At 58.4% G+C, this 27,071-nt stretch overlaps 1 protein-coding gene across 7 annotated transcripts; it reads right to left on the minus strand.

Moving 5' to 3' along the window:
• Positions 1 to 778: 778 nt before the first annotated feature.
• Positions 779 to 26,868, minus strand: IMPDH1 (inosine monophosphate dehydrogenase 1). Of its 7 annotated transcripts, none has more exons than XR_010945616.1 (16): positions 26,669 to 26,856; positions 22,475 to 22,573; positions 20,334 to 20,382; positions 17,106 to 17,207; positions 16,888 to 16,962; positions 16,375 to 16,581; positions 16,136 to 16,223; positions 15,104 to 15,303; positions 14,369 to 14,459; positions 14,047 to 14,142; positions 12,916 to 13,059; positions 12,676 to 12,820; positions 12,233 to 12,376; positions 12,008 to 12,091; positions 8,094 to 8,293; positions 802 to 897 (listed from the first exon to the last, which is right to left on the minus strand). XR_010945616.1 is itself a non-coding variant. In XM_067746920.1 (16 exons), the coding sequence occupies exons 1-16, from the start codon at positions 26,836 to 26,838 to the stop codon at positions 10,806 to 10,808; spliced, it is 1,938 nt and encodes a 645-aa protein (XP_067603021.1). In that variant the 5' UTR covers positions 26,839 to 26,868; the 3' UTR covers positions 9,916 to 10,805. The 7 variants fall into 7 exon arrangements, 6 of the variants coding, with proteins under 6 accessions (XP_067603023.1, XP_067603021.1, XP_067603022.1 ...); XM_067746920.1 differs by lacking the exons at positions 802 to 897; positions 8,094 to 8,293 and adding exons at positions 9,916 to 11,032; positions 11,423 to 11,439 and having other exon boundaries at positions 26,669 to 26,868; XM_067746921.1 differs by lacking the exons at positions 802 to 897; positions 8,094 to 8,293 and adding exons at positions 9,916 to 10,752; positions 11,423 to 11,439 and having other exon boundaries at positions 26,669 to 26,859.
• Between the last annotated feature and the right edge of the window lie 203 nt (positions 26,869 to 27,071).

The following is a 27,071-nucleotide window of genomic DNA, read 5'->3' on the forward strand; positions in this document are numbered from 1 at the left end:
CGCAGCAGCCGAGCGGAGACCCGCGGCCCCGAGCGCTTCTGCCCACCACCCTCCCCGTCCTGGTGATGCCCCCAGCCCTCAGGTGCTGGAAGGACAGACTGGAGCAGCTGAGGGACCTGCGGGGCTGAGGGAGGATGACAAAAGCCACCGCGGCAACACCCATGTGCGGCCTGGTCAGGGTGTAGGTGGGGGTAGGCACCCCCTTCTCCGTCTATCGCCAGAGGAGAAGCCAGCAGGCCGAACGAAGGGCTGGCTCCCCCGGCTACCCGTGCAGGCCTCCCTCCTCCTGTGGCTGGGGAGGAACCTCACAGCAATCTCCGGTCCTCATCTCAGCCCTCTTCCCAGTTTCCTGAGACCTGATGCCTTCGTTATGTAAATGGCAAAGTTGATGCCGGGGACACGCTTCTACCTCACCTACCACAGCACCTGGGCCGGGCGGGGAATGAGGGAGGGGATGGGCTCCGCTGCCTGGGCTGCCCTTCTGGATGCCCTCGGGTCCCTTCCCTCGCCCTCACATCCCCTCCCCCTGGAGCGCAGGCCATGGGTACCAGTGGCCCTACTCCCACCTGATCTGGTTGCCTGTAGGAGGCGGGTTGGCGGAGCCCCTTGTAAAACTTTTCTAGGAAAAAGGGCACGCGTGAGGGAGCGAACCAGAAACACTATTGCCTCAGGCGGTTGGAGCAGATGCTTATAACATGCTTCTTGTTTTACTACGTGAAATAAGCCACTCATCAAACTCTACCAATAACAGTAATAGTAATAATAATGTGTCTGAAGCAGCCTCACTTGGGAACCGGGAGACCTGCGTTCCAGTCCTGTCTGGGGCAGAGCTGAGAAGAACATTCACCCTTCTTCTTTCAGGGCCTGACCGCTGCCAATAGGAGGGTGAGGTCACGTCTGCAGGACAAGAACAGGAAAAGCTTGGAGGGCGGAGACCCCCGGGAGATTCAGGGCACGCAGGCGCTTGGGAGGCGATAGGGGAAGGCAGAGGTGGGCAGTAAGTTGCTGAGGTGAGGACAGCCCACTTCATCCCGGCCCCAGGCAAGGCTGCGCTCTGCCCCGAGGGGAGGGCTGCACCCACTCAGACCCTCACAGCCAGTGGGAGGGAGGGGCAGGGAGTGACATGGGAGGAGGGCAGAGAGACCTACTGTGAAAGCTCAAAAAATACTGAATCAGGGTTTCCCTGGTGGCACAGTGGTTGAGAGTCCGCCTGCCGATGCAGGGGATATGGGTTCGTGCCCTGGTCCGGGAAGATCCCACATGCCGCGGAGCAACTAGGCCCGTGAGCCACAACTACTGAGACTGCGTGTCTGGAGCCTGTGCTCCGCAACGGGAGAGGCCGCGATAGTGAGAGGCCCGCGCACCGCGATGAAGAGTGGCCCCCGCTTGCCACAACTAGAGAAAGCCCTCGCACAGAAACGAAGACCCAACACAGCCATAAATTAATTAATTAATTAATTAAAAAATACTGAATCACTGACTGATTGCAGGGGAGAAGGGACCGCAGGTGGAGCCTCTAAACCCGTGCCATTCACAGTGTGCACCGTGGACCAGCCCCTCGTCCCAGCGACACCTCACAGCCTTCTTGGCCTTGGCCCCTGGTGCTGAGTGCGCCAGCAACTGTCCGGTTGAGAGAAGGGAGCCCCGGAAAGGGGGGGTGAGGGCCAGCCCCAGAGTAGGGTTTCTTGATCCTTGGAGGTCGAACTCCTGAGAATCTGGTGGAAATTCTGCTCCCGCTGCCCAGAAAAATAGACATACAACCTGACACGCATGGCAGGGGGTCCGCCAGAGCCCATCCATGAACCCCAACCCACAAAATCCTCTCTCTTCTTCCCATCCCGATATTGCCCACCTACCTACTCCTCCATGCACCATGCCAGGGCCCCAGGAGCTAAGACACAAGCCCTGCCTCTGGGAGCTTGCAGGCCAGACCAAGATGCACACCCAAGGGACTCAAAGCAAAAGCAGAGGGGCCCATGTGGGAGTTCCCAGGAAGGAGGGGCTCATTTCCAATCTGAGGAGGCAGCCTTGGGATCACAGCCAGCCCACAGGCTCTGGAGTTGGCCAGTCTCTTCATTTATACAGTGGAGATCAATGACCGCCTCACCGGGATGGCGTGGGATAGTGTCAACGGTCTTTAGCGCGGAGCGAGGCTCAGGTAAACGTGCCATTGGCCCGGCTGGGCACGGTAAGTTGAATAACGGCCCTCCACAACTGCCCATATCCTAAGCACTGGAACCTGTGACTCTCTTATCTTAGATGGCAAAAGGGACTTTGCTGATGAGACCACATTAAGGGTTTCGAGGTGGGGCCGTTATTATGGATTATCCAGGTGGACTCAATGATTACAAGAGTCCGTACTAGACAGAGGCAGGAGTGTCAGAGTCAGAGCAGATGGGACAATGGAAGCAGAGGTCAGAAAGGCAGGGAGATTTGAAGATGATGCCCTGCTGGATTTGAAGATGCAGGAAGGGGTCCAGAGCCAGAGAATTCAGGTGGTCTCTAGAAGCTGGGAAAAGCAAGAGAAAAGATTCTCCTCTAGGGCCTCCAGAAGGAACACAGCCTGGAGGATCCATTTTCATCTTCTTTTTTTGTTTTGGTTTTTTGTTTGTTTGTTTTTGTTTGGTTGTTTTTGTTTCTGTTTTTTTTGGCCACACTGCGTGGCATGCGGGATCTTAGTTCCCCAACCAGGGATCTAACCCACACCCCGCCCCTGGTGGAAGCACCGATTCTCAACCACCAGACCACCAGGGAAGTTCCCATTTTCATCTTCTGACTTCCAGACTATAAGATAATAAATTCGTGTTGTTTTAAGAGGCTAAATTTGTGGTCATTTGTTACAGCGTCCACAGTAAACTAATACACCAGGCCTTGCCAGGGGAGGCCAGAGCCTGATGGGGCGAGGCTGTGGTGCAGGAGGGAGGCCGGAGGGGGAGTTTTGCAGGGCAGGGCAAGGAGTGAGACTGCATTGGGAGGGAGGAGGGGCTGGGCATGGAGTGCTCAGCCCGTGACCTCACCCTTGGCCAGCCAGGCTGCCCTGGCATCCGGACGCCTGTCAACCCGAGGTTATATGCCTCACTGGGCCAGAAAGGGATCCCCGTGTAGCCAGGCCCCAGGCAAGGGTGGGGTGGTAGCAAAGAAGGCTGGTGCCAGGGGAGGGAGCTCAGTCAGCCCCTGGGGCTGCAGAGGCCACAGCAGTGGAGGGGGAGGCCAGCAGGGGTTGGCAAGGTGCCCTGTCACCCAGGGCCCTCTGCCAGCTCGTCCTGCTCTACCTCTCTCCTGTGGGACAAGAAGCACTCCCTTCCTCTCTTCTTTTTCCCTCTCCACCCCTGGGCTCCCCTAGGAAAGTGGGAGGAGGAGGGACTTGGGGGTAGAGAGCAAGTGATGGGGTCACAATCTCAGTTCAGTGGCTGAGTAGCTGGGTGACCTTGGGCGAATCTCCTTGTCTCTCTGAGCCTGTTCTCTCCTCTGGAATTGAGGAAAGAGTCTCCACTTCACGGGGCTATATTAAATGACACAATACAGTGCCCAGCATAGAGTAAACCCTCTAAGTGCAGCTGGTCTTTGTGTTATCACATGTATACACGCTACTGCCCACAGATAGAACATCAAGTTTATCTGCCCTGCTAGGTGCCCAGTTCCTCCAGGGAACACGGTGTCCTGCCTATCTTTGCATCTCAGCATTGCTACAACTACTGGTGTGTATTAGATGATGAATATGTGTTTTACCTATTCATTCACTCATTCAACAAGTACTTATGGGTAACACTGCTTTCGATGATGAAAACATATGAGGGAAAACAGACCGTATGCATATAAACAGAGAGTATGTTTGTGATGTGTTATGAAAAACAACAAAGCAGGAAGAGGGAGTGCCAGCGGAGGGGGAAGCGGAGCGGTTTGCTATTTTGTACAGGGTGTCAGGGAAGGTCTGTCTCACAAGATGCTGCTGGAGCAGAGACCCAAGGGAAGTGAAGGAGTGAGCTCTGTGGATTTCTGGGGAAGTGGAGGGTTCAGGCCTGGTGGAAGCATTCGAGGACAGCAAGGCTGGTGTGGTGGGATCAGAATGGGTGAGGGGAGAGGGATAGAAGACAAGGTCTGCCGTAGTTGGGGCCAGATCACACATGGCCTTGCAGGCCATAGTAAAGCCTGGAGTTTACCAGGCTTTACTGTGGAAATTTACTATAGAATGGAATTGCTATTCTCCAGACAGGGTAGATTTAAGGAGGAAAGGTCTGGGAGGATAGTGAGGGAGTGTGATGGTTAATTTTATGTGTCAACCTGACTGGGCCATGGGGTGCCCAGATATTTGGTCAAACATTCCGGGTATTCATGCTGGTGTTTTTGGATGAGATTAACATCTGAATCTGTAAGACTGGGTAAAGTGGATTGCCCTCCTGAGTGTGGGCCATCTGCTGAAGGCCTGAATAGAACAAAAAAAGGCTAAGAAAGAATTTGCTCTCTTTGCCTAAGTCTTTGATCTGGGACATGGATCTTCTGCTTCCAGACTTGGACTCAGACTGGATGGCTCTCCTGTTCTCAGGCATAAATAAATGTAGTGCGCCTACCTCCTACCGGTTCTGTTTCTCTGGAGGACTAACACAGGGAGTCAGAAGTCGAGTGTTGGTTATGTTCAGCACGAGATCCTGGTCAGTGTCCTGGTGGAGACATGGAACAGGCAGAGACACGAGATCACAGGGACTGAGACCAGATCCGATCATTGAACTGAATTTGAATCCTCCCGATCTCTGTCTCTTGACCCAGCTGAGGCCGGTTTTCTCCTCTGCACAACTGCTAAAGTGGAATCCTTTCCTGCTTCTTCTCCCCAGAATAGCCCTGGGCTCCAGCTTTGTGTCCTGCTTGGAGAGCTCTCCTGTCCTTGGCTTCTCCAGAGGGTTCACATAACCTCCAGAAGCCCTAAATCCCTTCCCCTCCCCAACTCTGTGGTCTCTGACAGAGGGGAGCCCCCGCAAGGTGAGGGGAGCCCTGAGCAGAGGGGTTCCCCACCCAGGCCAGGAAAGGACAGCCGGGCTAGCAGGGGTGGATGCTCTCCTGGTCTCCCAACAAGTTCTGACCCCCAGCACCCCCCATGCCAGTTTCCCTTGGGGGCTTGGACACTTCACACCCGCCAGGAGGTGCAGTGGAATGGAGGGGGACATCCAGGCAGACCCAGCTTCCTAACCGGGTGTACCTCTTATCAGCTGGTGACCTGGGCGGGACACTTTGTCTCTCTGAGCCTCATTTTCCCCATCCATAGCAAAGGGATAGGTGTGACTGCCTTATAGGGTTGCTGAGGGTAAGATGCACCTACCACAGTGGCTGTTGCTTAGTAATAAATGACAGCAGGTGGCGGGGCTTTCAGACTCCTTTCCCCACCCCCCAGCCAGCCTCTCTCCTTTCTGAGAGATTAGGTTATTTTACCCCCATCCTGTCCTTCAGAAGCCAAATTTTACAATGGACGTGGGCAGCCAAGGAATGGTTGCCAAGGGCAGGGCTTTCAGAAAGGCTGCCGGTCGCCCAGGAAACTACCCCACTCGGGGTTCCCTGGGGTCCCACAGGTCGTTGGGTTCTTGCGCCACCTGCTGGGTGCAGTGCCGCACTGCTCCTAAAGCACCCAGACCCGGGAGTCCCGCATCCCCGAGCAGAGAACACTCTCTGCCCCGCCCCTCTTCTCCTCACAGCATCTCCACCATAAAAGGTCCTTCTTACTGTTTGTCCCTACATTTTCCCAGAGGCCAGAGGCACGGAAAGGAGTTGGAAGCACTGTGAACCACAGGGAGGAGTGGGAGCCACGTCCTTCCCGGAGAACGACGAGGACGCCGGAGGGCTCTGGTAGTGCGGGGTCCGAAGGAAGTCCCTCCCCTTAATTGATTTCCTGAAGCTCGGACTCCGCAGTGCAGACACACGTTTTGTTTCTCATTAGTCCACTTTCCACCAAGAGGGAGCAGTAGGGAGGAAGAGGTTAAAATTGGGGGTGGGAGAGTGACGTGCAGGGTCACAGCCAGGTCCTTACGCAACATCCCCTCCTGGCTCCCTCCTCCTTTCCAGCGGCTCAGCCCCTGATGCCCTAGTCCTGACTTATCTTTTCTTCTCTGGGGAGAACCTCCCTACCTACCTTGACAGCATGTCAGACAAACCCCTCGGAGCCTCAGATCATCCTGCCTCAGAGGGAACTCCCGGGCGCGAGGGGCAGAAGAGGGAGAAGCAAAAAGCCCTCTGCTATGAGAGACAAGGTCTCCTGGGTTGGATTCCTGCCTGAGGCAGCCCCTGTGCTTGGCCATCCTGAGGTCATCCTGCCCTGAAAGGTGAAGGGTGAGGTGGAGCAGCTGACGTGTGGGGTCAAAAGACAGGAAGCTGTTGGGGTGCCTGGGGGGGGTGCTCCTCTTTCCCCGGTTAGGATCACAAGTGGAGAAACCCAGGCAGAGGCACACAGAGAGGGAAAGGCTGGTGTCTACCCGTCCCAGGGTAATACTGCCCCTTGCAACCCACATGCCTCCTCCCTGACTTCAACTGAGCTGGGGATGTGGATGCCTTGGGAGCCAGACACCCTGGCTCCCAGCCCAGAAGCTGAGGCCGCCAATGGGCTTAAGAGGGCGTGGAGCGGCAGGCTGGGGACCAAGGTCTCCCTGACCCCGCCCATCTTCCCTCCCGAGCTGAGCTGCCAGGTGGTAAAGGAGGAGGCTGATGCAGGTGAGTCCGAACCCTGCAGGTGAGGGGCACTGCCCTGAGGACGACAGGTACGGCGAGCGGGCGTAGTAGGGCAGGGGCCCGGGAGAAGTTGCATCCTTTGACCTTGGCACTACCCTCTGACCAGATGCCCTTACTCCAAACTCCCCTCAGCTGCAGGCAGAAGGGCTGCTGGGGGTGCACTGGGGTGGATAGAACTGGCCCCTCAACCTCCAGATGGGGGGCAGCCTGTGGGTAAAGCAGGGCGGGGGAACAGAGATGCTGGAGTTGGGGCGTGTGTGGCCCTACAAGCCTGGAGGGATACTGAAGGAGCAAAAAGCTCTGCATAAGAGTGGAGGGGGGCGCTGCCTCCCCACCAGCCCCCGGGGCTGGTCCCGCCTCCTCTCCAGACTGCACTTCCGGGTGTGAGGGGAGTGGGTGGAGGGAAAGGTTGAGGGCAGCTGAGTTGTACGCAGCTGGGGTGCTGACCAGTTCCTGATTGGCATTAGAACCACAGAAGCTTAAAGGGCCCCCAGAGGGCTAATCCGACCTCTCCTGAGCTACCCAGTCGTGCCATCGGAGAGCGATGTGTGGGGAAAGGTGGAGCCAGAGTTGAGGGCCAACCACCACTCTTCACCTGTCCTCCAGGGTGCACCAGCCACGGCCCCGCTGCTACCCCCACCGATGTGACGGCGACCCAACTCCCCTGCTCCATCCACCTGTACTGCAAGCCGGGCCCTCTAGGGCCCCGGGGGCCCTGCCCCATGCTTCTGCTCCTGCTATGGCTGGGGGCACAGCCCGCTGCCCAGGCCAAGTACCTGCAGCCCTTCCTGGCCTGCGGCTGCGACGTGCTGGCCGTGGAGAGCACGCTGAGCTGCTTCCTGTGCCCGCACCGGGGCCTGCGGCAAGCTGCCCGAGTGCTGGCGCTGCTGTGAGGGCCTGGGGCACTGGCCAGCCGCCCACTGGCAATGCACGCGCTCTCCCTGGGTGGCTACACCTTTGCACAGATTCTCCTGCTCGTGGGCCAGGACCTGGGGCGCCACAGCAGCGTGGCCCAGTGCCTGAGGTGCCGTATTTTCGACAGCCTGGACCGCATGGCGCTGGGTGAGTGTGCGGGGCAAGGGTGAGGGGGCACCTGGGCCACACAAACGAGGATGGACTCCAGGCGGACAGGCAGTTCTGCCGACCAAGGGGTCTGTGATCTGCGTCTGTCCCAAATGCGGCTCTGGGTTTCCTCTGACCGTCCACCTGATGTGGCCTTCCTACCCGGAGCATCTGTTGTTTTGTCCCATCTGGGCCTCCCCCACTGTGGCTGAATTTACAACGCAGAGTGATCGTGTTGTCTGGGTCCAGCCTGGCGTGCCTTTATCTGCAGCCTCTATCAAGGCTAATTTACTAAGCGCCTGTAACTTTCCATACTCACTCACATAATCCCCACAGTGAGGCCATGAAGTAGGTGCTGTGCCTCCTGAAATTTTCTTAGGACACAGGCTTTGCAGAGTCTCAGAAATCGGGTACAGTTGACTCTTGAACAACACGGGTTTGAACTGTTGCGCAGGTCCACTTATATGGGGATTTTTTCAGTAAATACGTACTGTAGCACTACAGGATCTGAGGCTGGTTGAATCTGCAGATGTGGAACAGATATGCAGATGTGGAGAGCCAACTATAAAGTTATATGCGATTTTCAACTGCGTGGAAGGTCAACACCCCTAACCCCCACGTTGTTCAAGGGCCAACTGTAATTGGATGCACACAGGTTTCCTCTACAACAGTGATTTTCGAACTTTGGTAAATAGCAGAATCACCTGGTGCTGAGTGACGATTCAGAGGCCCAGAGCCCATCCTATTTCAGTGAGCCTGGGCCTCTGGGTTTTTAAGCTCTCTATGTGATTCTGATACCCACCACAATTTGAGGACCACTGTGCTCTAACTTCCTCTAGAAGGACCAAACTAATGCTAACATACCAAGTACAGGAAGGTTATTGTTACAAAGTAACCCATTCTGTTCCTCAGCTCTAACTGACCAACTACATCTAGTTCAAAAGGAAAACTCATGCAGAGTGACTGGGAATGTCTCTAAAAATCCTTAGATCTTTTCCATCTCAATTCCTGGTCAAATTGCTTCCTGGATGGTTTCTGTAAAGCAGTGTGCAAGACAAACCATGAAACATGGCCTCGTTCTGGTCCATCCCCTCGCATCTTTTACAATCTCCTGGTATCCAGACATCCTTCTCCCACCCAGCTGGGTCACCTCAGACTCCTAGGTGCTCACCAAGGCCACAGATTCCAGGGCACAAGGCCTCTGGGGACTCTCGATGACCCAGTCACTTTGCAACAACTCCTGGAGCCATTGTTGAACCAGTTCTGAACCCACCCAACAGTCCAGCACTTTCCTTCTTGTCCCTGAAGATGCCACAAAGCTGGAAAATGCCACAAAGAGAGGCTGACTCCAGGCCACGTGGCTCTTTTAGGAAGGGCCTGGGAGAGGGCAGTTACTGGCCCAGGATGCCAAGAGTGGGCTGAGGGAGCCCCTCCCTGGCAGTCATGGGGATGTTTCCAGCTCTTCACTACCCACAACTAGGGCCTTCTGCCCCCTCTGCTTCCTGCCACCAGAGCATTCCCAGGACATCTTCCTTGCTTCTGCCCCGAATGGTGTCTGTACCTGGTGGGACAGCTGGGTGCCCGCTGCCCAACTACAACAGAGGCAGAGAAGGCAATGTGAACATCCCAGGACCCCCAACTCTAGGGATACTCAGCAGCCCATGTGTCAGTGCTGTCCCCACCAGAAGGCGGGTCCTGAGCCACACATGACAATGGGCACTAGCCCCCTCTCCCTGGTACCCACAGGTGTGTCTCAGCTGATGAGACCGCAGGCCCTGGGCCCGGTGGTCAGGGCCACAGCCATGCGCGCGGGCTGCACCGTTCGGCATTACGAGGCTGCGGTGAGCGCTTTCTGGCAGCCGCCCGCGAGGCCCCCGACGCTAGTCTTCTACAGCCACGACGACCCCCTCTGCGACAGGGCCTGCCTGCAGGAGCTGCTGGCCAGCTGGCAGCAGCCGGGCAAGCCGGTGTGGGCGCAGGCCTGGGAGACCTCGCGCCACGCGGCCCACCTGCGCCAGCACCCCCTGGAGTGCCGCAGCAGTCTCACCACCTTCCCAGGGAGGCTCGGCTCTGATGGGGCTCTGGGCTCCAGCTTACCACCAGGGGAGGGGCTCGCTGTCCAGCGGACAAGGGACAGAGACAGGATGGCGGAGGCGTTGAAACCTCTTGATTTATTCAGAGTATTTAACATACAATGACGCAACTGTGACCCCAAAGTGTGCAAACTTAAAGCCTTCAACTGCAGCTGAGAGGAGAGGGCAGGGACGGTCCACCTGGGGGTGGGGGCGAGCCAGGAACGACGGGCCGCCTCCTCCCCAGGGCCAGGGACGGGGCGGCCTGAGGAGCAGGGCCCGGATAGTCCACAGCTGAGAGGAGAGGGCAGGGACGGTCCACCTGGGGGTGGGGGCAGGCCAGGAACGACGGGCCGCCTCCTCCCCAGGGCCAGGGCCAGGGGTAGAGGGCAGAGACCTCCCTCTGGCCTAGGTCAGGAGCCCAGAAGTGCCACATGGCTGAGCGGGCAGCAGCCCAGGAAGGGGCCAGAGGCAGGGCCAGGAGAGCACCGATTCTGGGGTGGGGGTTAGGGAGGGAGGTGCCCTACAGGAGAAGCCAGGAGGGGCCACGTGTCCCAGGGGTGGGAGCCGGGCCGGAGCAGGCTGCAGCAAGAAAGACCTGAGGCAGGCGCAGGGCCTGAGAGCCCAGGCTGGCTGGGCTCAGGGGGACTGAAGAAGGGGGAACCCGGGGGGCTCCCAGGGCAGCCCGGCCTGGGAGCAGTCCTGACTCTGTGGGGGAAGCCCAGGGAGGGGCCGCAGACCCTCAGGGCCTCCCCTCCTCTCTCCCTGGAAAGGAGCTGGGGAACCAGTAGTGCAAATCTGTGGACCACTCAGTTATGGAGGGAGGCTGTACCCAAAGGGGGACCCTGGGGCATGACCCCTCCGCCGCCTGGGCCTCCACCACCATCCTCAGTACAGCCGCTTCTCATAACTGTGGGCACAAGGCAAGAGGGAAACTGAGAGTGGGTATGCGGGAAGGTGGCCTCACCACCCCAGACCCCCTTGCCCAGGCCAGCCCTGGGCCGCCGGGTGGCCCCCAGACTCAGGAGAGGCAGTGAGCTGCAGAAGCCTCTGCCTGTCAGCCACAGGGGGCGGGAGGGAATGAGAAGCAGGCCACGTGCCTCTGTCTGCCTCAGGCCAAGGCTCCCGGAAGAACCATGCCAGGCCCAGGGACAGCCATGCTCCTTCTGGCCACAGCCGCAGCTGGTGGACTGTCCTCAGTGCCGGGGTGGAGAGACAGCTCAGGAAGGCACGGCCCATCCTCACAGAGCAAGGTCAGGCCAATCTGAGCCTCTGCTTCCCACGTCTCCACCCCACCCCTGAAGGCACTGTGGCCTAGGTCCCTGAGGTCACTGGGTCCAGTCCAAGACAGGACAGCCTCAGGCCTGTGGTCAGGGACATCTCTCTGCACCCCGGGAGGGGACGGTTCCTCTGGAGGAGGGGCCACCGCCAGCTGCCCCCAGCATGATGCTAGTACTAGGGCCCATGTCCCACGATTACACCCCAGCACGCCCCCAACCCAACGCCCCGCCCCAGCCCAGGCCCCACCCAGACTGCCCCTGCTCTACTCTACGCCTGGCCCGGGCAGCGCGGTTACTTACACGGCAGAAAGGTATAGCTACGGGAGGATGGGGCAGAAAGAGACACAGGTTAGATGCCCGCCTATGCAGGGGGGGACAGGCCCTCTCGACCAGGGCGGGGCCGCATGCCTGCAACTACTGCTGCCAACTAGCACTGCCCCCGCCCACGGTCGCCCCAGCGCCGGCCCTGGCATCTGTCTCTCTGCCCTTCTCCCCGCCAAGGGCTCATGCCCCCAGCCTCCACCTGCCTGCCTGGTGCCGCCACCAGCCAGAGCCCAGCACCGCCAGCCCCTGCCACCAGCCACCAAGCTTCTGAGCAAGCAAGGGCTGGGGAGCCCAGGAGGGGCTGGAGGCCGCATCTCCCATGCCCGGCTCGGGGGAGGTGCCCGAGGGGATGGGAGGGCCTGCCTGCGTGGGGACTAAAGGACAGGGTTCAGGGTGGCTGGGCCCTGTAGGAGGGGGTGATGGGGGTCATCCTGCAGCAGCCTCCATCCCTGGTGCAGATGGTCCTCGGGGTCCCTGAGACCTCGGCTCAGCCTCTGAACCACGGCCCCACCTGCCTGACCCAGTGCCAGCCAGCTGGGGCAAGGAGGCTGCCACACTTACGAGTGCAGGCCGTGGACACCACCCTCGATCTGAGCTGACATGGTCCGCTTCTCAAACTTGAGCTCTCCTGAGTACATCATGGACCTGCAGGCAGGGAAGTGGTGCGGGTCAGGGGCACCAAGGGTGGAGGAGAGAGAGAGAGAGAGAAAGGAAATGGGAAATACGGGGGCGCCAGGAGCCTCCCTGATGCCCCCCACCCGCTGCCCCTCTAGTCGTAGCACTCACCGCAGGACAGACAGGCTACGGGCACCGATATCCTGGCAGCCATGCTGGATGCCCGCTATGAGGTAGGGCACGAACTTCTGAATGGAGCCTTTGTCCTGGATGGAGCCCGAGACACCCTGCGCGATCTTCACCTTATCTCCCTCGCTGCACGGAAGGCGGGAAGACTGAGCCCCACCACCATGGCTCAGGGGACCCCACCCCACCTCTCGAGGGTACCAGCAGAGGGGCTACCACCCAGAAGGACCCCCAAAGCCGCCGCTCCCTGGGCTACAGCATAAATAAGCATGGATTCCGAGTCAGGTGGCCCCGGCACTACCCCAGGTCTGCAACGGGCCCTGTGCCTGGGGTTCCAGAACTGTGGCATGGAGACCGGGTGCCACCTGGGGCAGCCAGAGGCTCGGGTGGACCTGCAGGGCTGGGAGCTGATCCGCCCGAAGTAGCACCTGAAGTAGCGCTTCTGGCTGCCGCTGCACTTCTCCATGGCGTCCAGCGAGCCCATGCCCCGGTATTTCTTGAGCCTCACACCATCCGAGAAGAAGTACTCGCCGGGGGCCTCCGTGGTGGCAGCGAGCAGGGAGCCCATCATCACTGCAGTGGTCGGGGGGTCAGCGCCGCTAGCCCCATGGCCCTCCCAACTGCCCCCCCACCGGCCTGCCCGATCCCCGGCAGACCTGCCCCCTCACCTGTGGAGGCACCAAGGGCCAGGGCCTTGACCACATGCCCCACGGTCTGGATGCCACCATCGGCTATGACTGGCACCCCGAAGCGCCGGGCGTACTCAGCCACCTTGTACACGGCAGTGCCCTGGGGCCGACCACAGGCCATCACTGGGGACAGTACACAAGATGAAGGCGTCAAGAGCAAGGGGAGCCAGGTGCAGTACAGGCCCCTTTCTCCTTGTGCCCTGCCTCCACTTGGGAGAAGGGACAGGGCTGGACGTTAATGTGGCAGAAACATAAGTGGCAGCAAATAACACCAGGGGAGCGCACTCCAGGAACCTGGACCGCCCCACCTACAAGAGCACTACGGGGACTCCGGCGGCAGCATCAGCACTGGCCTCAGCCTCACCTCTCTCCAGGCACTAGTTCCCTTACAAAGTTACTAGAGTTAGGTACTCACAGCCTCCTTTGGGATATTGGCTTGCATTTCTTTAAGTTTAATTGTCCAAGGTCCTTAAGTGTTACATTTCTAAGCGAGAATTCTAAGGAACCAGCACTTATCTAAGGATGGATGCAAGGCTGGATAAATGAGAAAAGAAGACTTCTCTGGTGGTACCTTTGTTTGTTTTGTTCTTATTGCACCCCAAGGTTTAGAACAACGCCCGACACACAGTAGGTCCTCAATTAACATCTGTTAATTTGTGGAGAAGGCCCACATCTCACCTCAGGGGTCAGCTAATGCGAAGGTAGACAGTTAAAAGCAGAGGCTTAGAGACCAAAGTGGGAAGATGTTTTGGGCAGAGAAGACCAAATGGGTCATTCAGCGTTTGGGAGACACGACCAGACGTGACCAAGGGGCCAGATACACCAGTCTTGGGCCTGCAGATTGGACTTCCTTGACCAGAATCTGAGAAGCAGACTGGCACACACCCCAAACTCACGGTAGCCTCATCTTACACCTGCCTCCCCCCAAGTCAGTGGGCTAGACAGGCAGAGTCTGAGCCTGGGTCACCCCTGAACCCACCATCCCAGAAAGGGGCCTGGCTGAGTGAGCACTCCGCGTGCATCTGTGGAGCGAGACTGAGGCCCCAGGGCCTGTGGAGGGCGACTGGGGTGTTCTAAGTGGCAGTCACTCACTCTCCTACTGACACCCACCTTCCTGGGTGATGCAGATGGAGCCGCAGCCCATGCCCACACGTAGCCCGTCCACACCAGCATCAATCAGGTTCTTGGCCTGAGCTGCTGTCACCACTGGGGGGGAGGGGGAGTGGGAGAGGAGGAACAGTGTGAGGATGGGTTGCCCCTGCCCTGCCCGGGGGCTTCCTGGGACCCCAGTCTACACCTCCCCTTCACCTACTGTGACCAAAGCCCATTCATTCAGCTCCCTGCCCCTCCATGCCAAGAGCGATGCCATCACCAGGGAATGCCAAAGGACAGAGAAAGGTTACACAGTGAGGGGGCAAGGGCCAGCACTCACCATTCCCCCCAATCACCTGGAGGCGGGGGTACTTCTGCTTGATGTAGTGCACCATGGCGATCTGATACACAGAGTTCCCTTGGGATGAGTCCTGTGAGAAGGGGGACAGGAAAGCTTAGGCTTGGGGGCTGATAATCCTCACTGAGGGAGGGGGTCTTAAGTGGACAAATCCTGAAATTGTATCAAAGATACATGAGAACACACCTTTGTCTTTTTCTGGGAAGACAATGGACAGTTCTCGGCCGAGTCTCAAAGGGGCCTGCCTTCCCCCAAAGGTTAAGCACCGCTAACATACAGTCTCACAGCAGACAAAGCCTTTTCATACCCACAATATGGACTGGTTCTCACAGCAAAGAGATGGTGCCTGCGGTCGAATCCACTTCCCACCAACTCACGAACCAAACAGAATTACTTAACCTGTTGAGCCTCGGTTTCCCCCTGTGACAAGTGGGCATGGTGATCGTACCTCAGGGGGCTGTTGTGAGGACTGAGTTCATCTGCATAAACGCCTTAGTGCAGCGCCTGGCAAGTGGGAGGTGCTCACTGAATGTGAGTGGTAACTATTAGGGCCAAGTTATGAGCGCGAAGGGCCCCCAGAGGGGTCCCAGTTTGTTCTGAGCTGTCAGAGTACCAGCGACCCTCTCAGTTCTGACCCCGGGCTTAATTAGAGGTGAACCTGGTCTTCATAAGCCTCAACTCTACTGAACAGCCCCTGCTCCAGGGCAGTGTCCGTACCAGCACTATGACGTCGGCGCCCGCCTGGGTGAGCAGGTCCAGGCGGTATTTGTCATCCTCACGGGTGCCCACGGCCGCCCCGCACAGCAGCTGCTTGTGGGAATCCTTGGAGGCCAGAGGGTAGTCCCGGTTCTTCTTCAGGTCAGTGCGGGCAATGATGGCCACTAACTCATCTCGATCATTGACAATGGGCAGCTTCCCTGACAAGGAACGCAGGGGTGAATTGAAGGAGCAGGCTTCTGAGGGTGGGGTAGGGGGATAGTGAGAATGAAAATGGACCAGGCCAGAGATTCCACTGCAGTACCCAAACCAACCACTAGGTGACAGCACCCACCCAGGAAGCGCTCCTAGGGACCTGGCTCTCTGCCCAAGGAACAGGAAGCAAAGAAACCCAGTTCCTGGAGCTCTTCCTGCCCTGTGGCCTGGCCAGGCTCAGTGGGCAGCCCCTGAGCACTGGCAGCCTTTCCCCTGAAGGGCCACAGGCCACAGTGGTCAAAAAACTCCTAGCTAGGGCACAAACACGAGGCTATCCTGCAGGGAGGAACGTGTGTCCTGCCCAACACCACCCCAGAAAACAATCCAGTACGGGCCAGGGGAGCATTTCCCAGTAGGTCCCACAGGGACCTAATGAATATTATGTCAACAGCCTCAACGTCAAATAAATTTAACCACAAGACTTCTCAGAGCCTTTGATAAAGTAACGTACAATTCTTTATGCAAGATGGGGAATACAGAAAAGCAGCATTTTTCAGACTTATAAGAACACGGAGCCCTTTTTTCATGAGTGTTTCACAGGACTAGTCGTTTTGGGAAATATACTGTGAAGATGCCAAATAAGGGATGGGCTTTCCTGAGCCAGGAAAAAGACCTCAGAAGTCACGCTCCAGCCTGACATCATTCAAACCTTCCCTGAGGCCCAGCCTAGTTGCAGGGACAACCTGCAAGGCTGTGAAGGAACAGGGGGCTCTGGGGTACAGGGAGCCGGGCTGGGGGAGGGGGGGGGTCTTGCATTTTCCGCCTCCTCCCTGGTACCTTTCTTGCTACGCTGCAGGATCTCGTTTGCCTCTTTCAATGTCACACCCGCTGGAGCCACCACCAGCTCATTCCGCGGTGTCATCACCTGTGGGGCAAGGAACATTTGCCTGCAGGTTGGCAGGTGAGAGAGAAGGGAGCCAGGCCTCCCTCTGGTCCCTGGTCACAGGCACCGGCCTGAGGCCCCGGGATGTGCGGTCCTCTCTGCCCCAGCCATGCTCTCCCTGCCCCGCGGGTACCTCACTGAGGAGGGTGGTGTGGTCCTTCTCGGCGAGGAAGTCGATGTCTCGGGAGGTGACAATGCCCACCAGCTTGCTGCCCATGGTGCCCGTCTCAGTGATGGGGATGCCAGAGAAGCCATGCCGGATCTTGGCCTCTAGCACGTCACCCACGGTGTGCGAGGGGCTCAGCACCACAGGGTCCGTGATGAAGCCCTGTTCAAACTTCTGCGGGCAGAGACGGGGAAGGAAAAGGCTGGAAGAAAGCTGGAGGTGTGTACAGTCTGGCCACAGGGGGCCGAGGGTCTCCTGGCTGTGCCACAGGGGAGCCAGGGCCCGCCATGGGGCAAGAGGCCGGTGGGGAAACGAGGGCTGAGCCCTGCGCTCCCACTGTGGAGAAGGGCAGACAACACCCCACAGCCACCAGCCAGGGAGCGCACCGGCCCGCAGAGCTGGCAATGGGAGGTTGGGAGGGCCTGTGAGGCGGAGGCTGCCAGAGGGCATCTTCTTTCTCATGACGGGCCTGGTACTCGCCTTGACCTTTCGCACCTCGTTGGCCTGGAACTCTGGAGTGCAGTTGTGGTGAATGAAACCGATACCGCCCATCAGCTGGGGTTGAAGGGAAGAATGGTCAGAGCCAGGGGGCCAACCCTCCTCACTCTGCAAACCCCGCCTCTGATTCCAATTCCTCCTGACGCCCACCCCACTTGGTCCTCTTGGCCCTGGGGTCCCCACCCGGGTGCTCAACTCACAGCCATGGCGATGGCCATGTCAGCCTCTGTCACAGTGTCCATGGGGGAGGAGATGAGTGGCGTCTTCAGCGTGATCTTCCGAGTCAGGGCTGAAGTCAGGTCCTGAAGGTGGAGACACAGGCTATGTGAAAAGTTTTATCATTCATTTGACAGACATTTACTGAGCTGCTATATGTACCTGGCACCAGGACAGGCCCTGGGCATACAGCAGTGAGCAAGGTGCCTGAGGTCTCTGCTACCTCTTCCAGAGCTTATACTCGGAAGGAAAAAATGACACACACGAAACGTGCACGAGGCGATTCCAGTTGGGGTGATGGCTCCAAAGGCAACAAACGAGGCAAAGTGACCACTGGAGAAAGAATGTGGGGATTAGGGAAACCTCTTTCCTGGGAGGCGACAGATGAAAACTAATCAAGAGAAAGTCCCCAAAGAGGGACTGTTGTTTCAGGCTGAGGGAGCTGTGTGTGAAACCCCGCCTCTGATTCCAATTCTCCCTGAGGTGCGTTTAAGAAAGAAAAAGCTAGTAGAGTGGAGGGAAGGGAAAGAGGCGGGAGCTGAGGGCTCAGAGGCAGGGGGCAGGTCAAGGATATGCAGCCTTGAAAGGAGCCTGCATTCAATTTTGAGATGAGAATCCACTGGAGGACCTCAGGCGGAGGAGAGACATGATCTGATTTAAAGAGGTCACTCGGGTTCCGATGTGGGGATGGGATTCTAGGTGACCAGGCCTGAAACAGAGAGACCACCAGGGAGGCTGCTGACAGGTCCAGGTGGGAGATGCTGGGCACTGGGAATGTGGAGGCGTGGGAAGCAGTCTATTAGACATCCAATCCAGGGGAATAGGTGACTAAGGGTCTGCAGCTAAAGGGAGAGCTCAGGACTGCAAGGAGTTTCAGGAAGCATTTGCCTGTGAGTGGCAGCCAAGGCCAGATCACAGATTCCTCTGAGATTCAGGCCAACAGCTGTGGATCCTAGCCCTCAAAACTCTCAGACACAGACTTTGCTATGTAATTTTTTGGAGACACAAAGGCCCCTGCGGTCCATTTCCAGACCCTGGCTGAGAACCCTGGCCCTGCAGTCTAGAAAACTGCCCCTTTTCCTCTCTGATCCTAGCACAGGAGAAGAGCCACAGCCTCCTGACATAGGCCATAGGACAGGGAGGCCCTTGACGGCCAGGGGGGCTTCTCCCATCCCTCTCTTCCTTGCACCCTGCCCAGGATCTGGCACAAAGCCAGGGTGCTCAGAAACGGAACAGCCAAACCAAGAAGGCTTCCTGGCTGCTGTCACAAGGGGAATATATCCAGAATAGTCCTCATTTCCCCCTGAAAAAGCTGTCTGGGTCAGCACTGGCTACACAGGCTGGACATGAGCTTCCCCAACGTATAAGTGATCCAGGGACACTCGGGCCCTCTGGCATTTCATGAGAATCAGACCTGAATACATATCAACGATAACAGCAACAGAAAAACTTTTTTTTTAATGTGTATTAATTTATGATAGAATAGTCTAACTTTTCCATGAAACGACTTACACCCATCAGTATTAGCCCCTGGGCTCCTGTAGGTTTGTCATATGTTAACTGCGTAAAGGACATTGGTCATTCACCTGGTTTATTGCTGAGCCCCTCCAGTTAAGGGAGGCACTGTTTCCTTGTATTTGTCCACAACCTAACTTCTTCTTTTTTTTTTTTAAACCTCATCTCTTTTTCTTTTTTTTAATGTTTTTAATTTTATTTATTTATTTTTGGCTGTGTTGAGTCTTTGTTGCCGTGTACAGGCTTTCTCTAGTTGTGGTGAGCAGGGGCTGCTCTTTGTTGCAGTGTGTGGGCTTCTCATTGCGGTGGCTTCTCTTGTTGCAGAGCACAGGATCTAGGCACATGGGCCTCAGCAGTTCTGGCACGCAGGCTCAGTAGTTGTGGTGCACGGGCTCAGTAGTTGTGGCGCACGGGCTTAGTTGCTCCGCGGCATGTGGGATCCTCCCGGACCAGGGCTCGAATCTGTGTCCCCTGCATTGGCAGGCAGATTCTTAACCACTGTGCCACTGGGGAAGCCCCACAATCTAACTTCTTCAAACCCTCTTGCCAGTTCTTATATATCATGGATCCACAGACAAGTCTGTCCACCTCTTCCAAAGTCTCCATAATCTTACTGGCTTCTATGATGTCTTTGCTTAGCACTTCAGACAAAATCCAGTAAGTGATAAAGCAGCCACACCCACGTGCATGCCCACCTCCTCCCTGGGCCTTCCCCCCCCCCCGCCCCCGCGGTACGCGGGCCTCCCACTGCTGTGGCCTCTCCCGTTGCAAAGCACAGGCTCCGGACGCGCAGGCTCAGCGGCCATGGCTCATGGGCCCAGCCGCTCCGCGGCACGTGGGATCCTCCCGGACCGGGGCACGAACCCACGTCCCCTGCATCGGCAGGCGGACCCCCAACCACTGCGCCACCAGGGAAGCCCCTCTCTGGGCCTTTTTGAACCTCACCTCAGGCTCTGTCAGTGAGCCCTCTGGCCTCAGGCCAGGCCCACCTCTCAGGATATCCCCAAATCCCCATAGCTGCCTCTAACCCATTAGGCATAATCCACTGACTGTGCCAGTTTCTCTGACAGCACTGAAGGTTACATCCACCACATTCCCAAGAAAAGTCTCTCCCGGGAATTCCCTGGCGGTCCAGTGGTTAGGACTCTGCGCTCTCACTGCTGAGGGTCCGGGTTCAATCCCTGGTTGGGGAACTAAGATCCCACAAGCTGCAAAAGAGGCAAGGTGTAGCTTTTTAAAAAAAAAGTCGGGCTTCCCTGGTGGCGCAGTGGTTAAGAATCTGCCTGCCAGTGCAGGAGACACGGGTTCAAGCCCCGGTCCGGGAAGATCCTACATGCCACGGAGCAACTAAGGCCGTGCGCCACAACTACTGAGCCTGCGCTCTAGAGCCTGCGAGCCACAACTACTCAAGCCCACGTGCCACAACTACTGAAGCCCGCACGCCTAGAGCTTGTGCTCTGCAACAAGAGAAGCCACCGCAATGAGAAGCCCACGCACCACAACGAAGAGTAGCCCCTGCTCGCCGCAATTAGGGAAAGCCCGCGCGCACAGCAATGAAGACCCAACACAGAAAGGAAGAAAGGAAGGAAGAAAGAAAGAAAGAAAAAGTCTCTCCCACACCCCGCCCTTGAGCAAGAGATCAGCCTCTGGCACCACATACACAGCCCCTCTACCCCATCAGTGGAAGAGGTACTCACCACCTCATCAGCTGTGAAGTCTATGAATCCTGGGAGAATCAGGAAATCGCTGTGAAGAGAGGAGAGTGACTGTTCCTGGGTGAGGAGGGGTCCCTGAAAAGGGCAGGGCCTGCCACGCCAGGGGAAGCAGCACGGGGGTGGGGAGACGGGCAGAGCCTCTGAGCCCCGTGCCATGTCAGGACTGAACCACCCTCATGCCCCTCGCTAGCATCTTGTCGACTTTAGCCCAGAGAGCTAGAGCCAAAGGCAGCGTAAGCTCTGTGGTCCTAGGGCGCCACCAAGGCAGTGGGCCCCAAATGTCCATTGCCTTCGGGCTCAGAGTTCGTCTAGGAACCTAGACGTTCCCATAATGCTGCACACAGCAGATATGGTGCCTGCCCTTGAAAACTTCTCGATCTTGAGAGAGGGAGACAATAAATAAACACAGAATATACCTGAGAACAGTTTAGTAGGGCAGCATGGCATGAACACCACACAGCACAGGACAAGCTGCACAGCCCAGTGCCAGGGCTGCTGAGTCACACACGGTTCAGAACAGCACAGAGGGACCCCAAGGGGCTGAGTGCGGGGCATGTTCTGACAGAGCAGGCGTTGCTAAAGGTTTGCCCAGTTGGACGGGAGCAGCCAACAGACATGGCCTGGGATGGGAAAGGGGAGGAAGGGGCCTTATAGTTAGGACCAGGACGCTGGGGGCCCAGCCAAAGCATGGCAGTGGTCAACACTAGCGCGGAAAGGGAATGCAGGCCTGCGTGGGTAAGGCAAAGCACAGTGTCACTGCCCAGGAGCCCTGACACGTTCAATTTCCCTGAAATCACAGGGCCTAGACAGACACAACCAAAAGCAAATGCCACATGGTGTTCAGGAACACCCCCAACCAGACTAAGCAAAGCCATCGGGCACCCCAGGGCAGGAAGGAAAAGCTATGGGGTGGACGGGAGGGGTGGGGTCTTTAATTTGCCCCAAGGCCTACAACAATTTCCCTAGGAGACTCCACGGAAACTATATCATAGATACTCTATCCCCCCTCATCAAAGACCACCAAAGAAATAAAGAATCTTCACTGCCCCTGTCCCTTGGCGGCCCTTCTTCTGTACAGTGAAGAGGCCTCTGTGGCTCACTTAGAGGCAGGGAAGAAATGCTGGAGTCTGGGCCTCTCGGCATTTTCTAGGTATTATATACACCCCTCACCTGGCCCACACCCCAGCTACTCTGACAAGGAGGAGGAGACACTCCTCAGGAGTGACTGGGTATCCTGGTGTCCAGGGAAACCGCCTGCCAAGCAGGAGTGCTTACAGGCAAAGGCAGGAACTGGCAGGAGACGGGGCAGGGATGCTCTTGGCTCACCAGCATCCTCACTCCACCCCAGTCCCAGGTCCTGATGCTCTTTCCTGGCATCACAGTCCTGCAGCCAACAGAAGAGCTAGTGCCAGGCCTGCAGCCAACAGGACAACGGGCCCAGGGCCCACGGAAAAGCACGTTACGCCAGAGGCAAATGGATAGGTCTTGTCCTCCTCAAAAATCCTGGGTGAGGTGGGCTTGGGTGGGTGATAGTCCAAGAATACTCATGCCCGAGGGGCACCAGTACTAACTTGTAGGCAGCCAGGGGCACAAGTGAAAAGACGGCTGGACTGGACGGTGGAAAAAAAGAGCCATCCCATCTGCCCAGCTGGGCATCTCCTGGGGGCAACACCCAAGCAGCTGCCTTAGCTGGGCTCCAGGGCCCCCTCTGCCCTCGTGGTGACGCTGGGAGTTGAGAGGGTGTCGTGGACCAAGGTCTGGGAAAAGTCTCCATTACTCCCACATCTCGCGTTCCCACACGCCCCAAGGCCCCTCCATGCGGCCAAGATGCCCGTGAGAGGAGGAAGCGGGCAGGCCGGACCCGGATCTAGCCAGAAACGGGGCATGGCACCGAGGGCCGCGATGTCGCTGTGCCACGTCCGTCTGCTCTCGGCGCGGGCCGCCTTCCTTCCCTTGCCCAGCCCTCCTCCCCCGCCCCCCGCCCAAGTCGCTCGAATCGGGCCGGGGACGCGGGCGTCACCAAGGAGGGAGCTGTGCACGTGCAGGGCAGGGGCCGGGAATGGGGGGGGATCACGGCGCGTTAGTGCGCGCACCCAGGTAGGGCCGAGGCCCCCAGCGCTTACTTGTAGGTGAGGCCGTCGGCGTTGGCGAACAGCTGCTGCGCAGTGAGCCCATCCTCGGGCACGTAACCGGTGCCGCCGCTGATCAGGTAGTCCGCCATGCTGCCAGAAAACACCGCGACCCGACATAAACACCCGCGCGGGCCACCCCGCTACCGCTGCTGCCGCTGCTGCTACTGCTGACGCCGCGCCACGGCCACGCTGCCGCCGCGGGCAGGGAGGGCCGGGGGCGGGGGCTGCGGCAGCGGCGGGGCGGGCCCAGGGCGCCGCCCTCCCCTCCCGCCCCTCCCCCGGGAGCCCGCCGCCTCCTCCGCCCGGAACAGCACAAAGAGCCCCGCGGAGCCCGGCCCAGCCGCCGCCGCCGCGCGCACGCCCAGGACCGCCTGCAGTGGCACAGCGGCCACTCGGGACCGGGGCGGGGGAGGACGTGTGGACCCAACGGGAGGAGGGGGCTGAGCCAGGCCGGGACACGCCCCCTCCACCGCCCCACGTCCCGCCTCCTAGGCTCCCCGCAGCGCCTCCCCCACGCCCGCCAGCATCCTGGGCCACCCCAAGCCATACGACCCCGCCGGCCTGAGTCTCCCCTGGCCCTACTCCCCAGCCCCAGGGTTACCTCTCACACGGTTTACCTTTCCCAAGACTAAGGCTCAGACTTTAACCAGGGCCTGGAGCCCTGAGGAACTGGTTTGGGCTGACAGCTCCCCAACGCAGCAGTTTGAGGTTGTACCCTCCGGGCAGTGCACCCGCCCGTGCTCCCCACAACCGGGCATCAGTCCTACGGGTCAGGCACCCTTAACAATGACAATCCCTGACCTTTGGGTGGCCTTGGAGCCCTCTGCAGTTTACAGGCGTTTTTCATAAATGATCACATTTACTCTACAATCTACTAATTGCCAATTATTAGGTGTCCCACCCCACCCCTGCTTTACAGATGCAAAACCTACAGTTCAGGAGGGGTTGGAGACAGGTACTACCCCTGATCCAATGCTTCAGTCTTACGTCCTGTCTCATCCCCAGATCAAAAAGTAGTGTGGATACCGTAGGTTTTAACCCCAGAGGGGAAAGTTTGCTTTTATTTGGGAGGGTAGCGTGGTGGGAAGGTGAGGGAGGATCACAGGCCTGGCCTAGGCAAGTATGTATACATATAAATTAGGGCAGAGGCTAGGGAAGTTTTGAGAATTTCCCAAAGCAGACATTTGGTGGCCCTGGATGCCCAGCAAGACCCAGATTTCTACATGAAGGTAGTAAGATCAGGTAGCAAGTTGATTCACATGGGAGGAGGTGGGGTGTCAGCGGGCAGACCCTCCCTCTTTGCGTGACCAGAACTACTAACGCTACTGCCTGACCAGAAGCCAGAAAGTGATTTCCACCCCTCCCCCACACCCTCTGCCCCAGGCCCAAATGCCTCGCTCTCCTCCCTCTGTCCTCCTATGGTCCCTACGGCTCATTTCTCGGTGAAGTGAGGGAAAGCCGGGCCAGGGACACAGTCCTCTCTCTGGCAAGGCGGCTGTCTGTGGTACTCCTTCCATCCCCAGCCCTCGAGGCTGGGTTTGTTTACCTCTCACCAGTGTGGTGGCAGCCAGGCCCAAGGGAAACTCCCTGGGATGCCCAGCCCCCCCAGTGACGCTCGGGGACCCTGCCAGGAAGACACAGCCTGTTCCATCTGTGTGCAGAGGGGAGGGGAGGCTTCCCACAGAGCTGGGGTGATGAGGCCTGTGAGGCTGAGAGTGCTGCAGGGGGCTCACAGATGTCCACAGTGCCCTCTTTCTTACTGGGGGGGACCAGAAAAATCACAGGCGCCCAACCTTCCCTCTCCACCCAGGGAGCCCCAAGGAGGCTCCTGATGGGGGCCTCTGGAGGCCCTCTGGTGTTGAGAAGGGGGGAGAGGGCCTGCTGGGGTTCTTTGCTGAGTGGGGATTGGGGCCAACTTGCTAGGGATGCCTGGGACGTACTTGATCCCTCAGCACTCACAGACTCATCCGGAGGGCCTGAGCCATATGGGGAGGAGGGTTATCCTGAGGGGACCAGCACTAGGACCTCCTACCGGCCACCTGGAGGCAGAGCAGTGAGAGCAGCCACAGAAAGCACCTGGCCACTCAGGGCTGTCCTGGGCACCTTTCTAGCCATAGAAGGATGGGGCTAGGATAGCATTGCAGGCACAGCACACGGGCTACCCCTGTGGTCTCCCTGAGTCTCTGAGGGACCTGCCCTGGGCCACTATCTCCTGCAACTAGGGTACTATTCAGGGTTCCACCAGGGCTGGGGCCCAGGACAGCAGCTGGGTTCTGCCATCTCAGTTGACCTTAGCATGACACCTGCCCCAGCGTAGAACTCAGAACCAGAGGAGGAGGCTGCCAGGCTGAGTTGTGGGGAGAGTCCTCTTCCTGGCGGCCACAGACCTCACAGCCCCATACCCGTCTCCTCCTGCTTTGACCTGTGTCAGGGCTCCTCATTACTCTAAGCTGCTGAGCTCAGCCCTGGGTTAGGCTGTCCTCTTCCAGAAACTGTTAATCCCCCCCCCAGCTTTCCTCCTCCCTCTTCCTGATCTTCCCCCCCCCCCCCCCCGCTGCTTCCTCCATGGGGAGGAGACACCAGGCAACCAGTGGCCTCCTCAGCTCGAGGAAGGGCTGTTGGTCCCCTGAGGCTCCACACCTAGCAGCTGCGAGGGCAACGGAACAGAACAGACCCAAGCCCCTTCAAGCCCCTTCCTTAGGACAGGGGGGGCAGCCATAACCAGGCAGGGAGCCCAGAGGTCTCTTTCTAGTCTGGGGCTATTTGAAGGGACAAGATTTCAAAACACTTCCGAGGGGAGAGGTGGGGTGGGGGAGTGCTAATAACACTGTTGACCTGGGTTAGGGGACATAGCTTGCCCAAGTTCAAGCCAGAGAGCAATAACTCTGGCCTCAGACCTAGACTTCTCACGGAACCCTGTCCTCTTCCCACAGCTTTAAGCTAGTGATGGCAGATGGAGGTCTAGCCAGCAGGTTTTGAATCTCATTACACCACCTGGCTGGGTCTCAGGTTTTACACAGACTCTTCAGAGTCTGGTGGGGGTGTGGGGATAGTACAGGTGCAGAAGTACAATCTGGAGAAGGGATGCTCCTGGTGTTCTGAAATGATACTTTTGCAATACCTTCTCCAACCAAGGCACTGCTTCCATCAAGGTCCCGTGTGCCCCAGCACACTCTCTCACCTCCTGTAGCTTCTCTCTACTGCCCTGGACCCTGAGCCCCAGTAGCTGGATTTCTAGGATGGGAGGAAGGATACAGTTGCCAGAACCACTGTCAATTCTAGAGAGCCAGCCTGCGGGGGCAGGAGGGGCCAGCCTTCACCCAGCAGCCCCTTAAGCCGTTAAAAGTTCTTACATAAGAGGCCAACCCCTGGGCAGAGCTGCAGGGCTAATTCCCCCAGACCACCGCCCACCCCACCCCCCCAAACCCAGCTTCCAGGTCACCTCCCCAAGCTGCTGAGCACCAACAGATGGGACAGGGAAAGAAGTCCAAATCCTCTGGACCGGAAGGACAGTGGGATTGCATTTCAAGCTGCGATACAATCCAGAGATTAGCCACTGTCTCCTTTTCAGTCAGTCCCCTGGGGCCCAGATCAACACCTCCACTCTTCCTCCAGTGACCCTAACAGACCCCAGCAGGGTAAGGGCAGAGGGGGTTTTGAATCTTAGGAGAGACCCTGGGGTGAGCTGCACTGGCCGCCTCATCAGACCTCAGTGAATGGTGAGGAGGGGACGGTGTCCTCACTCGACTCTGAGGAGGCCCTCCATCTGGACACCTACACCTGCCAGGAAGACTCTGAAGATAGTTCTAGGAGGAAACGGCTAAGGAGGAGTAAGCAAAGTTGGACATGGACTCCAATACGCTCGGTTTGAACCCCAGGAGTTGGAGCCACTTGGCTCAGGTGTGTAGTTGAGGTCAGATCCAGGACTAAAATTTTAGGGATTGTTCTTCCGACCTGCTCCCCGGTGCAACACAGCACTGAACCTTTTCCACACTGCCCGCCTGCATCCCCCAACCAAAGCTGGGTGCGGGGCATCTGAGCCCGGTTTCAGGAAGTGAGAGCTTGAGGCGGTAAGAAGGCATGGGTGGTGGGACCTACTCTTCCCCTCCCCCGCAGCGCTGCCTGGTTCCCAGAGCCGCCGCGCCCGCCCCGGATGCGCCCCGCGCGCTCTGCCCTGGGCGTCACCTCTCAGGCTCGTAGCCGGCCTGCAGCAGGCGGGCGCTGTACCGCTGCGCCGCCGTCTCGTGTCCCGGGTGCTGCCGGGCTCCGGGCTCCGGAACATCGGCGTCTCCGCCTCCCTGCAGCGGCGGTGGGAGCGGCCCCGACCCGGCTGGCGGAGCGCGCGGCTCCTCCATGCGGACGCCGCGGCTCAGGGCGGGTGGGCGGGAGCCCCTCCGCCTAGAGGCTCCCCGGCCCGGGCTAGGGAGTGAGCGCAGTCCAGTCTGGTCCGGGGAAGGGGCGGGGCCGCCGAGGCGGGGCCTGCGTGCCGGGGGCGGGACTCGAGTGCCGGGGACCTGGTCGCTCGCGGGAGGGAGTCCGCTGGGCTTTCCGCGCTGGCAATGCTCTCCCACCGGCCACTCTACGCGGC

The sequence above is a fragment of the Pseudorca crassidens genome, chromosome 8 (assembly GCF_039906515.1).
Source record: "Pseudorca crassidens isolate mPseCra1 chromosome 8, mPseCra1.hap1, whole genome shotgun sequence".
Taxonomy (NCBI): Eukaryota; Metazoa; Chordata; class Mammalia; order Artiodactyla; family Delphinidae; genus Pseudorca; species Pseudorca crassidens.